Below are 13,792 nucleotides of genomic sequence, written 5' to 3'. Positions count from 1 at the left end.
CAATACTGCATGGGACTACTTTGGCCCACTCTTTAGTATATAAAGTATACATTTAAGTGTACTATACGTTTAACAGTAGTACACTTTAAGTGCACAACTAGGTCACAGCTATGTTTCTCATGTGTACTGCATCTGTACTACAAGTGAACTATTAATTATGCTAATAGTTTACTATTTTTATACTTGCAGCATATTTTTTAGTTTTTGAAGGTACACTTTGAAGTGTACTCTCTGTAAACTACTAGTTTAGTAGTTTTATACTGGAATAATAGTTTATTTTCTTTTAAGTGAACATAACATCACACTTATAGTTTATTTATATATTATGTTTGCACTTTTAAGTATACAACTGTTCCTATTTAGGTATTTTTTTTTTAAATATACCTTTAACTGTACTTTAACTATTTCCAGTTTAAAAACATTTTATTCTAGCTTCATGCATCCTTTTTTATCAACACTTGAATGTGGGTAAGTTTCATTAAAAATAGCAAAATTTTGGAAAAAAAATTGATTTCTATCAGCTTTTTGCTCAAAGACTACATCCAGATCGGATTCAGAGCGATGATCAAAACATAGATGGAATAGATCGAGCAATCAACACCTCCAAAGCTTCAGTCCTATAGCTCATCCTGGATTGACATTTCATTCAGCAATATTAGGCGTTTTTGATTCATATACTGTTTAATGTTGAGGATCGCTATTATATTAAGAAATTTTCTATCACTTGTTTCTCCTGCTTCTTTACCTGTGTTTTGATCAGGAGATTCTGTACTCTTTCAGAAGATGTGTGATGGTGCCCCTTACAGTATAACAGAGAAATCACGGATAGCTGGAAAATTCCCTTCGAAAGAGTAAAGTAAATTTGAAGTAAATTCCTATGTGCACTACCAGTGGACTAGCCTACACAAAAATAAAGTCAGAGAGTATGTAAAACTATGTGAAATAAGTATTTAATAGGCTACTCAATTAAAAGCAAGCCTGCAGCACTCCTGTAAATAACTGAAGCCTACGTGCCTCGATCCCCCTCAGGTGGTTGGTGCCAGTATAGGTCATAACCCCGCCCCTCCGTGGGTTCTAATGGACGTGAGATAAATTAAAGGGGTGGTTCCGTGTTTTTTTTTCTAGGCTCGGTTGTGTTTATGGGGCGCAGTATAACATGTCTTAATACTTCTTTTTTTTTTTTAAACGCCGTATTTTTCTTATATTTTACCTTCATTCCACACCGCTGTCTCCACTGTCCTTTGAACGGCTCATTTGCTTCCTGCTTCTATGAAGCCCATCCCTCCGAAAAACGCAATGGACTTAGATTGGTTAGATGGCCAAATGTAGTTTGTAGTTCTGCAACAGCTCTCACTCTCTTTTGTAATGACTGCGACGTGCCCTCGCCCACTTTGTTGCGTGTTCGCGGGGGCAGTGAATATCAGCTGAATATATGCTCTTAGTTTGGGCTCTGTTGTTAACCTTTAATATTATAGTAATAATGTGCAAGTAAGGGCTCCCTTTATAGTTTACAGCATTATCTTTAAGAAACTTTTAGTTATAATTTAATTCATTTAAGGACAGACACAATTTTTTCAGTAAACCACTGTCTAATAAAAAAATAAATAAAAAGCCATTTTTTAAAACTGCTGTACCGAACCCGTACCGAACCGTGACTTCAAAACCAAGGTACGTACCGAACCGTCAGTTTTATGTACCGTTACACCCCTATTTGATACTATAAAAACGGGGGTGTGACGTCATCAATGACAGCAGAGATTGACAGTTTCTCTGAGTGAAGTTGTCACTGAGGCACCAACTGACTTTTTTCTGGATTATCGGGAGGAGAGTGGAGCTTTAGCTTTCATTTCTACATTTCCATAACTGTTTATTTCACACCAACATAATGAATTGTTCTGCATCTGTGAGAGTGTGGGCAGGCTTTTGATATCGCGCCTCTACTTCCTGCTCTCTACTGAGCAGATTCCGGTCCCGAGATCACTACTGCACAGACTCGGTCCCAAATCTGTGCAAGATGTCAGCGCCAATTCGGACCTCCGGAGGCTTCACTTACTTCAGCGGAAGCCAATGAAGTCGCTTCGTCCATATTTTTTTACGGTCTATGATTAAAAGAGTAAACACAACCACAAGCCAAGTATACTTAGAATACTTAATTATACTTAAGTAAGTATATCTCCATCAAAAATTGAGGACAAGAAAATGCCAAATATAGTTGGACCTTTCTGTCAGTATAAGTCAAATGTCAATACTTAAGTGCAATTTTAAGTATATTTTTGAGAAGTACATATAAGGTAGATTGAAAGTATACTTTATTATTTTTTAGCTTAAAAAGTATATTAATAGCACACTTGAATAAACTTCTTTTTCATAAGGGAATGCATTACAAATCCCTGGGAAGGTACTGTTGATACATCTATGTACACTTTTTGTTCTATGGAATCTTGTTTCCACCACTGAAAAAAAAAAAAAGGTAATCTTGTTTCTGGGGCAGTTTTTGGGGCAGACCTGACCTGTTGAAGAAGGATGGCATCCATCCCTCTTGGGGTGGTGCCGCTCTTCTCTCTAGTAATCTGGCACATAGTCTTAGAGCTAAACCTTGACTCACTAGGGCCCAGGTCAGGAAGCAGACAAACTGGCTAAACCGACCGTCTGCTAGCTGTCTCACGTTACCGGAGTCAGATAAATCCCAGCACATAGAGACTCTTTCACCTAGATATCATATAGAGACTGTGTCTGTTCCCCGAATTAGTAAATACTAAAAAACATCAAAACCATTCAACAGTAAAAATTTTATTGACGTCCAACAAATAAACAAAATATATAATACAGATGAACAATTGATAAAGCTTGGGTTGCTGAATATTAGATCCCTTTCCCCAAAAGCGCTTATTGTTAATGATATTATTACAGATAATAATCTAGATGTGCTCTGTTTGACAGAAACCTGGCTAAAACCTGACGACTACATTACCTTAAATGAGTCCACCCCCCAAGATTATTGTTATAAACATGAGCCGTGTCTGAAAGGTAAAGGGGGAGGGGTTGCTGTAATTTATAATAATATCTTCAGTATTACTCAGAAGTCTAGTTTCAAATATAATTCCTTCGAAGTTTTGGTGCTTTATGTAACGCTATGTAGTGTACATGATAAAACCCGTTCAACATTTGTGTTAGCTACTGTATACAGGCCACCAGGGCATAATACAGACTTTATCAAAGAATTTGCTGATTTTCTATCAGAGTTAGTACTGGCCGTAGATAAAGTACTAATTGTTGGTGATTTTAATATCCATGTTGACAACGGAAAAGACGTATTGGGATTAGCATTTAAAGACACACTAAACTCTATTGGAGTTAGGCAACACGTGTCAGGAGCCACTCATCGCCATAATCATACTTTAGACCTAATATTGTCACATGGAATAAATGTTGATACCGTTGAAATTCTGCAGCAGAGCGATGACATCTCAGATCATTACTTAGTATCATGTATACTTAATTTAGCTAAGGTTGCAAAGCCGCCCCCTCGCTTTAAAAATGGCAGGACAATCACTGCCGCTACTAAAGATTGCTTTTTAAATAATCTCCTTCATCAGTATCATCTGCTCAGCATCCCAGATAGTATAGAAGAACTCGATGTTGCAACAGAAACTATTGACTCTCTCTTTTGCAGTACTTTAGACACAGTTGCTCCTCTGCGCTTAAAGAAGATTAAAGAAAATAGTCCAACGCCGTGGTACAACGAGCACACCCGGGCCCTTAAAACAGCAGCCAGAAAAATGGAGCGCAGCTGGAAGAAAACAAAATTAGAGTTATTTCGTAATTCGTGGAAAGAGCACATGATCACATACAGAAAGGCTGTAAAAACTGCTAGATCTGCTTATTTCTCAACTCTCTTGGAAGAAAACAAACACAACCCAAGGTATTTATTCGATACAGTGGCTAAATTAACCAAAAATAAAGCTTCAACTTCTGATGATTGTAAACAGCACAGCAGTAATGACTTTATGAACTTCTTCACATGTAAGATTGATAATATTAGGAAAAAATTTTTAACCATGCAGCCATCTAATACAGCATCACATCAGACAGAGCATTGTAGTGTCACTGAGGAAAAATTACACTCATTCACTGCTATAGGAGAAGAAGAATTGGCTAAACTCGTTAAATCATCAAAATCGACAACATGTATGCTCGACCCTATACCAACTAGGCTATTAAAAGAGATGCTACCAGAGGTCATAGATCCTCTTCTTAATATCATTAATTCATCTTTGTCATTGGGATATGTACCGAAAACTTTTAAGTTGGCTATTATTAAACCACTTATTAAAAAACCGCAACTTGATCCTACAGATTTAGTCAATTATAGACCAATCTCAAATCTACCCTTTCTGTCAAAAATACTTGAAAAGGCAGTGTCTTCACAATTATGTTCCTTTTTAGAAAGAAATGGTATCTGTGAGGATTTCCAGTCAGGATTTAGACCGTATCATAGCACTGAGACTGCTCTTGTCAGAGTTACAAATGATTTGCTCTTATCATCCGATCGTGGCTGTATCTCTCTATTAGTGTTACTCGATCTTAGCGCTGCATTTGATACTATCGACCACAACATTCTTTTGAATAGACTCGAAAATTATGTAGGTATTAGTGGAATTGCATTATCATGGTTTAAATCATACCTATGCGACCGTTATCAGTTTGTAGTAGTAAATGAAGATATGTCACCGATCGCAAGTTCAGTATGGAGTACCACAAGGCTCAGTGCTAGGACCGCTACTCTTCACCCTGTACATGCTACCACTGGGAGATATCATTAGGAAGCATGGCGTTAGTTTTCATTGTTATGCTGACGATACTCAGCTCTATATTTCTTCACGCCCTAAAGAAACTTACCAATTCACAAGATTAACGGAATGCATAGCTGATATAAAACATTGGATGACTGGTAATTTCCTGCAACTCAATTCAGAAAAAACTGAATTTTTAATTATTGGACAAAAAAGCTCCACAAGTAGTAACCTAGAATACTGTCTAACACTTGATGGCTGTTCTGTCAAGTCCTCGTCGTCAGTGAGGAACCTGGGTGTGCTCTTTGATACCAATCTTTCGTTTGAAAGCCACGTTTCTAGCATCTGTAAAACTGCTTTCTACCATCTTAAAAATATATCTAAATTACGGCACATGCTCTCAATGCAAAATGCTGAACAGTTAGTTCATGCGTTCATGACCTCAAGGTTAGATTATTGTAATGCTCTACTGGGTGGTTGCCCTGCTCGCTTAATAAATAAACTCCAGCTGGTCCAAAACGCAGCAGCTCGAGTTCTTACTAGAACCAGGAAGTATGACCATATTAGCCCAGTTCTGTCAACACTGCACTGGCTGCCTATTAAACATCGCATACATTTTAAAATCTTACTTATTACTTACAAAGCACTAAATGGTTTAGCTCCCCAATACTTGAGCGAGCTCTTAACATATTATACTCCATCACGTCTACTGCGGTCTCAAAATTCTGGCCAGTTGATCATACCGAGAATTTCCAAATCAACTGCAGGCGGTCGATCGTTTTCCTATTTAGCACCTAAACTCTGGAACAGTCTTCCTAACATTGTTCGGGAAGCAGACACACTCTGTCAGTTTAAATCTAGACTAAAAACACATCTCTTTACTGTGGCATACACATAAAACACTTTTTCAATGAAATGATTGTTAGGCTGCATTAACTAGGTCAGCCGGAACCGGGAACACTTCCCATAACACCTGATGTACTCGTTACATCATCAGAAGAATGACATCTACGCTAATGTTAGTCTCTCTGTTTTATCCCGAGGTTAACTGCAGTCAGCTGGATCCGGGCCGTATCCAGTTCAGATGGTGGACCTGCGCCCAGAGAAGACCAACACAGGACCCCGAAGTGTCTGCAGAGACCGTGATTAGACTCCCCCTGAAACTGCCTCATCGACACGGCATCTCAATAAACCCGTCTCCAGCGTGTTGCCTCCGATCATTCGAATATTGCACTTTAATAATTATTTAATCAACATCATCCTCAATAAACCCGTCTCCAGCATGTTGCCCCCGGTCCCTCGAATATTCTGATCTATTATGACCTCCGAGCTGTAAAACTGCCAGAATAATAATAATAATACGCTGTTTGTTAATTGGCCAGAGGAGAACTGGCACCCCGACTGAGCCTGGTTTCTCCCAAGGTTTATTTTTCTCCATTAGGTCACCTAATGGGGTTTTGGTTTCCTTGCCACTGTTGCCTCTGGCTTGGCGTGCTCAGTTGGGGACACTAAATTTTTCAACTAAACATCGAAATACATCTAAATAATAAACTAAATTAACCATTTAAACTAAATTACTGATCAAATTATTGATCTAAAGCCCACACTGTCACTGTATGATACTTGAAATTTTTCCAGAATGGCTATACAGCTGAATAAAATTATGCTGCATTATTTTCCTGTTTAACACTGTAAAGCTGCTTTGAAACAATCTACATTGTTAAAAGCGCTATATAAATAAAGTTGACTTGACTTGACTTGACTTGTTTCCACCACTGACAAAAAAAAAGGCAATTGTGACTTTTTAATCTCAGAATTCTGATTGTCAATTGTGAGTATATAACAATAAAGTACCATACCTTTGTGAAATGTCATTGCTGATTTTTCTCAAATTTCAAAAATATAATTGTTAAATCTCACAGGACTAATGGATTCCCTTTTTTGACCACTGATAAATCCTTAAAGTATCCAGTCAGTTGTACAGTCAGACACAAAAATTTAACTTCATCAATGTATAACTTTTTATATGGGTTTTAAATAATGCATATGGCAGTAATCAGATCCCTTGTCAAATGTGAGATACTACACTTCAGAGGTCAAATATATAAAAATGTAGCGGAAAAAACATAAATAAATCACATTAAAAGAGAAATGACTACCAATTTATAGGTTCATATTTTAAACCGAAAAATGTCATAAATCAGAATAGTTTCACATTAAAATTGCCACCAGCTATTGACTCTTCTGTGCTCTCCACTCAGGACTGGGAAGATGATGTCAGACGTTTTAAACGGATTTTTCGTCATCCTAGTGACACAAAGCTTGTGGTTCTTATAGGAAATCATGACATCGGCTTCCATAACGAGTGAGTTTAAGGGTTACAATTGACCTGCAGAGTCAATGTGTTGTTTTCACTCACCATATTGTCCATTAGAGCTTCTGAGTCAGTCATATGTTTTCACTGTATACTATTTCAGTAAGGATAGCAGTATAATATTTCAGTACGGATACCAGTATATTTAAAATATTTGCATTAAAAAATTTTTTTAAACCAAATCGTGTAGTCCTACTTTGATGTGATGTTAATTGTCTTAAATGTTATCTTTTTCAAAAATGTTTATTTATTTTGACTCAAGAATGTGGATTTGCAAATGTAATATTAATTGTAGCGTGCTGTCAACATCATCTAAGATTAGTATTTAACAGTAAGATTGACAGGGTGTAGAAGGTCATTTTATATTCAAGGCATTTTCAAAAGATGTGTGTACAGGTGCCTGATTTCACTTAGGTGTGGCTCCATTATTGTCTTTCTCTTCCTTTGGCAGAATGACTAAGCAGAATTTGGAGCGGTTTGAGAAAGTATTTAATGTGACATCAGCAAGGATCTTCACCATTAGAGGAGTCAAGTAAGTTTCTTAAAGGGATAGTTCACCCAAAAATGAAAATTGTCATCATTTACTCACCCTCAAGTTGTTCCAAACCTGTATGAGTTTTTGTTCTGCTGAACACAAAAGAAGATATTTTGAAGAATGTTTGTAACCAAGCAGATAGAGCAACCATTGACTACCATAGTTGGGAAAAAAACCTATGGAAGTCAATGGTTGCTCTATCTGCTTGGTTACAAACATTATTCAAAATATCTTCTTTTTGTGTTCAGCAGAACAAAGGAGCTCATACAGGTTGGGAACAACTTGAGGGTGAGTAAATGATGACAGAATCTTCATTTTTGGGTGAACTATCCCTTTAATGTAAACTAAGTATTTCCATGTTCTGTTAAATTCCTCTACCAAGATTCATAATCTTGATCAAAAACAAATTTGAACAAAAATAGCAAGTTTGGCTCTATCGTTTATTTCTACAGTTTCTTGCTGGTGAATAGTGTTGCACTTCATGGTGATCGCTGCCCCATCTGCCAACGTGTGGAGGAGGAGTTACGCAAACTCTCACATGCTCTTAACTGCTCTTTTCAGGTAATAAAGATTATCCATATAATTAAGACTTAAGAACTAGTATGACCAACTAGCAGTTAGTTAGGGGTAATAACGCAATCTGTCTTTCTTTTCGGTATCAAATTAGACCAATCTAGGTTTTTATGTAACTGAATTTTAAATTTATGAATATTCTTAAAGGTCCCATTCCACATGATCCCATTGTTCAAACTTTAGTTAGTGTGTAATGTTGCTGTTAGAGCATAAATAATACCTGTAAAATTATAAAGCTCAAAGTTCAATGCCAAGCGAGATATTTTATTTAACAGAAGTTCCCTTTCAAAGCCTACAGCGAACGGCTGGCTTGGACTACATCCTGGTACTTCCTGCTATAATTACGTCAGTAGAGCAGTAGAACAGACTAACCTCCGCCCACAAAGAAACGCGAAAAAGGGGGCGCGGTCTTGTTGCTGTCCCACGTGGAGAAGCGGACGGTCGCGTGGAGAAAAGGAACTGTTGCGTTGAGTGTGTTTATCGCCATGTCGTCGAGACGCTGTTATTTTCATCCAGGAGTCAAATCACCTTTGTTTGGCTTTCCCAGGGACGCTGTAGAGATTATTGAACGCATTCATCTCTACGTTAAGAGGCGTGATCTTTCCAACATGCGCTAAGCTGCTGTCGAATCACAACACAGGAACTGCTGGCACGTGCGCTAAGCTGCGGTCGAATTACAACACGGTAAGCGCTGGCACAATCAGAACTCGTTACGTATTTCTGAAGGAGGGACTTTATAGAACAGGGAAATCACCAGCCGTTTTTAGGACAGTGGAAACAGCGGTACACAGATAAGTACATTGTGTGAAAAATACTGTGTTTTTTTACACGCGAAACATGAACACATGTTATATTGCACACTGTAAACACAATCAAAGCTTCAAAAAAACACGAAGAACGGGACCTTTAAAGAAAAGAAATTGGATGACTATCTTGATAAACTAGCCAGTTTATGCAACCCTGGTCAAGTTGAGTTAGGCCATTCCACCAGCAGGGAACAGTCAAGATAAAGGTCTGTGAAAGTGATTTTGTGCTTCTTTGGAATGGCACCCCTAGTGAAAAAAAAGTATGCTAAGTTTGTTTGCAGCCAGACTAATTATCAGCATACTTCAAGTGTGTTAATGATTAGTTAACTTTAAGTATGCTATTTTGGAACAACTCATTTTGTACTAAGTATATTTTAGTTGTAATTAAGTTGTGTTAAAGCTTAATTTTAAGTGTATTTAGTGTACTTTTATGTGCTAAATTGGAACAACTTCAAGTATACTTGGTACGTTTAAGTATATGCCTGTGTAGGGACTAATTACATGCTTGATTAGTGATATTAAAGTGTACTTTATTTTTGTTATTAGTATACTTTATTTGTGTTTTAAGTAAATTACAAATTAATTTAGAGTGTATTCAGAACACACAAGCAATATTCTATGAATATATTATTTTACATGTAATATACTGTATGCTCAGTACCTTTGGTTTATTCCAAATACTAAAAAATACACACTTTGTAGTCAGTAACGATATACTTTATTACTTAGATATACTTTGTACAATATACTTTGAATTACACAATGTCTCACAATACAGTATTTTAAATGTGCTACCATTTAACTATATTTTAATGAGTTACTTAGGAGACATTTTGCCAATGTTGAATGCATTTGTTTTCAAGGCCATTAAAATAAATGTAACAATGTAACTAATGAAGAGGCCTCTCACAGTACAGCTACCCAGTTACCCAGCTCCAGAGAAGATATCGACATCTACGAGGTCTGGCAATCCCAGCTATCGATGGAGCTCAACCAACCCTCCTGATTGGATCGGATAATGCTGATCTGATCGTTCCGATTGAGACAGTGCATCTCGGTCCCCCTGGTGGTCCTGCAGCAGTCAAGACTTAAGCTCGGATGGACACTTCAGGGTCCAGCAAAATACCTACAGCAACAGCTTCCCTCCACACGGTGCTTGTTCACCACTATTTCCTCCCCTTCTGTTGAGCTGTTCAGTCAAGTTGAACGGTTGTGGCAGTTAGATACACTGCCTTTCAAAAGTGAGAGATTGGTGACTAGATCCAGACAGGACAAGTACTCAGTGGACCTTTTAGAGAGACCATCCGTGTCGAGGTAAACGGAGTGCATCGGTACGCTACACCCCTTCCACGAGTCCCAAACATGCCCAAGCTGCAAGTTTCAAAGGAAGTTGTGATGAAGAACCTGCGAAACACAGAGAAGAGGTTAGTACAAGACCCACTGCGTGCATCTACCTACCAAGAGGAGATCAAGAAACTGGAGATTGCTGGGTACGCCACCAAGATTGACTCCTGCGAGGCGGACTCATCAGAGGAGTCGTGGTTTCTGCCCCACCACATGGTCAGACACAATGGGAAGGAACGGATTGTTTTCAACTGCAGCTTCCAGCTTTGCAGACAAAGTCTGAATGATTACCTACTTCCTGGTCCAGCCTTAGGTCCCTCACTCCTTGGAGTCCTCCTGCGCTTCAGAGAGCATCGAGTCGCAGTAAGTGGAGACATTAAAGGGATGTTTCACCAGGTCCGCCTGCTGGATAGAGACAAGCCCTTGTTGAGGTTCCTTTGGAGAGATCTAAAGACGGACAAACAACCATCAGTTTACCAGTGGGAGGTCCTGCCATTCGGGACGACGTGCAGTCCCTGCTGCGCGATCTTTGCTCTTCAGAAACACGTCAATGAGATGAGTCAACCAGGGGAAAATGTCCACCACAGTGTAGAACAGTGTTTCTATGTCGATAATTGCCTGCAGAGTCTACCCACCGTAGTAGAAGTCAGGAACCTTGTGACGAGACTTAGAACCCTTCTAGCTGCAGGTGGCTTCGATACTCGTCAGTGTGTCAGTAACCAGCCAGAGGTGATTCGCAACCTTCCTAAGGAGGCCAAGTCTGACAGCAGCGAAAGATGGGTTTCCACTCCCTCCTAGCTTCATTCGACCTCAAACGCCTCATCACGTCACATACCCACAAATCTGGTAACCAGCTGGACCTCATTTACACACGCAACTGCTCTACAGACAATATCTTGGTCAAACCTCTACACATCTCAGATCACTTTTTCATCACATTTAATCTCCAACTTACTACTCACACACCACCAGCTCCTCCACCAGTTACTTTCAGACGAAACCTTCGCTCACTCTCTCCTTCTCATCTTTCCTCTGCTGTCTCTTCCTCCCTTCCCTCATCCACACAACTCTCTTCTATGGATGTTAACACTGCAACTGACACTCTATGCTCCACCTTAACTTCATGTCTAGACAATATCTGCCCTCTTTCTTTTAGGCCAGCACGAGCTACTCCCTCTAACCCTTGGTTATCTGATGTTATTCGTGAACATCGGACAACACTCAGGGCAGCAGAGAGGAAATGGCATAAATCAAATCACCCATCAGATCTAGCTAAGTATCAGTCTTTGCTCTCATCCTTCTCGAATGAAGTTCACGCAGCTAAATATTCTTATTTCCAAAACAAAATCAGCAGCACCTCAAACTCACGCACATTATTCAGAACCTTCAACTCTCTGCTCTGTCCTCCTCCACCACCTCCCACCACCTCCCTATCTCCAGACGACTTTGCACAATTCTTCACAAACAAAACAACAACTATCAGCAATCAGTTCTCACCCCCACACACTGTGGATTTTAGATCAGCCACTTCCACGACCGAACATACTCTCTCCTCATTTTCCACACTCACTGAGGCCGAAGTATCTAAACTTCTCCTCTCCAGCCATCCTACCACCTGTCCTCTCGATCCCATTCCCTCACACCTCCTTCAAGCCATCTCTCCTACTCTCCTTCCTGCACTCACACACATCATCAACACATCGCTCTGCACTGGCACTTTCCCTACCACTTTCAAGCAGGCTCGGGTAACTCCACTGCTTAAGAAACCCACTTTAAACGCATCACTCATAGATAACTACAGACCTGTCTCTCTCCTGCCATTCATAGCAAAAACTCTTGAACGAGTTGTTTTCAACCAGGTTTCATCCTTCCTCTCACAGAATAACCAGCTGGACTCGAACCAATCCGGTTTCAAAAGGGGCCACTCCACAGAGACCGCATTACTGTCGGTCACCGAAGCCCTGCGGATAGCTAAAGCTGAGTCCAAATCATCAGTCCTTGTCCTCCTTGATCTATCTGCTGCCTTTGACACGGTAAATCATCAAATCCTTCTGTCCACCCTCTCATCACTGGGCATCACAGGGACTCCGCTCCATTGGTTTGAATCTTATCTCACAGGTAGGTCCTTCAAGGTTGCCTGGAGAGGAGAGGAATCCCGAGCGCATCAACTGACCACGGGGGTTCCTCAGGGCTCAGTGCTTGGACCTCTCCTTTTCTCCATTTACACTACTTCATTAGGTCCCATCATACAGGCACATGGCTTCTCATATCACTGCTATGCGGATGACACTCAGCTCTACCTTTCATTCCAACCAGACGACCCCACAGTAGCTGCACGAATCTCCGGCTGTCTGGCTGACATCTCTGCATGGATGAGTAAAAATCACCTACAGCTCAACCTGGCAAAGACTGAGTTCCTCATCTTTCCCGCCAGTCCCACTATGCAACATGACTTCACCATCCAGCTAGGTGCATCCCTGATCTCCCCTTCAAAATCAGTCAGAAATCTTGGAGTTACATTTGATGACCAGTTGTCCTTCAGAGATCACATTGCTAAGACAGCTCGCTCTTGCAGGTTTGCGCTCTACAACATCAGGAAGATCAGACCGTTCCTAACAGAACATGCAACACAGCTTCTTGTCCAGGCCCTGGTTATTTCTAGACTTGACTACTGCAATGCGCTTCTGGCTGGACTCCCCTCTTGTGCGATCCAAACACTTCGAATGATCCAGAATGCAGCGGCACGTCTGGTCTTCAACGAGCCCAAAAGGACCCACGTCACACCACTCTTCATCTCTCTGCACTGGCTACCACTCGCTGCTCGCATCAAGTTTAAGTCGCTGACGCTTGCCTACAGAGCCACCACGCGCTCAGCTCCTGCATACTTTGACTCGATTCTACGTCGCCACACCCCCACCAGAAGCCTTCGTTCAGCTAAGGAGCGAAGGCTTGTGGTACCATCACAGAGAGGCAAAAAATCCCTCTCCAGAACATTTTCATTCAACGTTCCCAGCTGGTGGAACGATCTGCCCACCGCCATCCGAAATGCGGATTCATTGACAACATTCAAAAGTCAACTAAAAACTCATCTCTTCCGTGAGCACTTAACCTCATAAAAAAAAAAAAAAAACTTTCCTTTCCTCTTTTCCTCCTCTTTCCCTCCCTACTCTAACCTGTGCTACACTGAGAAATGTACACGGACCAAGTATTTCAGGCACTTGTTGCGCTCACTCGACTCTTCACGACCAATCGCTTATTGTTCCCCCAAGTTGTAAGTCGCTTTGGATAAAAGCGTCTGCTAAATGCATAAATGTAAATGTAATGTAAATGTTCTCAGACGCATGGTGAAGCTCAAGAGATGACTCTA

General features: G+C 40.2%; 1 protein-coding gene across 1 annotated transcript in view; it reads left to right on the top strand.

Moving 5' to 3' along the window:
* Window positions 1–13,792, top strand: part of elovl2 (ELOVL fatty acid elongase 2) — a 312,772-nt gene that overhangs the window by 17,568 nt on the left and 281,412 nt on the right. The window contains exons 3-5 of the mRNA XM_079806636.1: window positions 7,055–7,158; window positions 7,619–7,699; window positions 8,155–8,263. Of these exons, the coding sequence (XP_079662762.1) occupies window positions 7,055–7,158; window positions 7,619–7,699; window positions 8,155–8,263 (294 nt within the window). The remainder of the gene's footprint in view (window positions 1–7,054; window positions 7,159–7,618; window positions 7,700–8,154; window positions 8,264–13,792) is intronic.

Source organism: Gobio gobio (assembly GCF_949357685.1).
Source record: "Gobio gobio genome assembly, chromosome: 23".
Taxonomy (NCBI): Eukaryota; Metazoa; Chordata; class Actinopteri; order Cypriniformes; family Gobionidae; genus Gobio; species Gobio gobio.
This window is presented reverse-complemented; position numbering and strand designations above follow the sequence as displayed.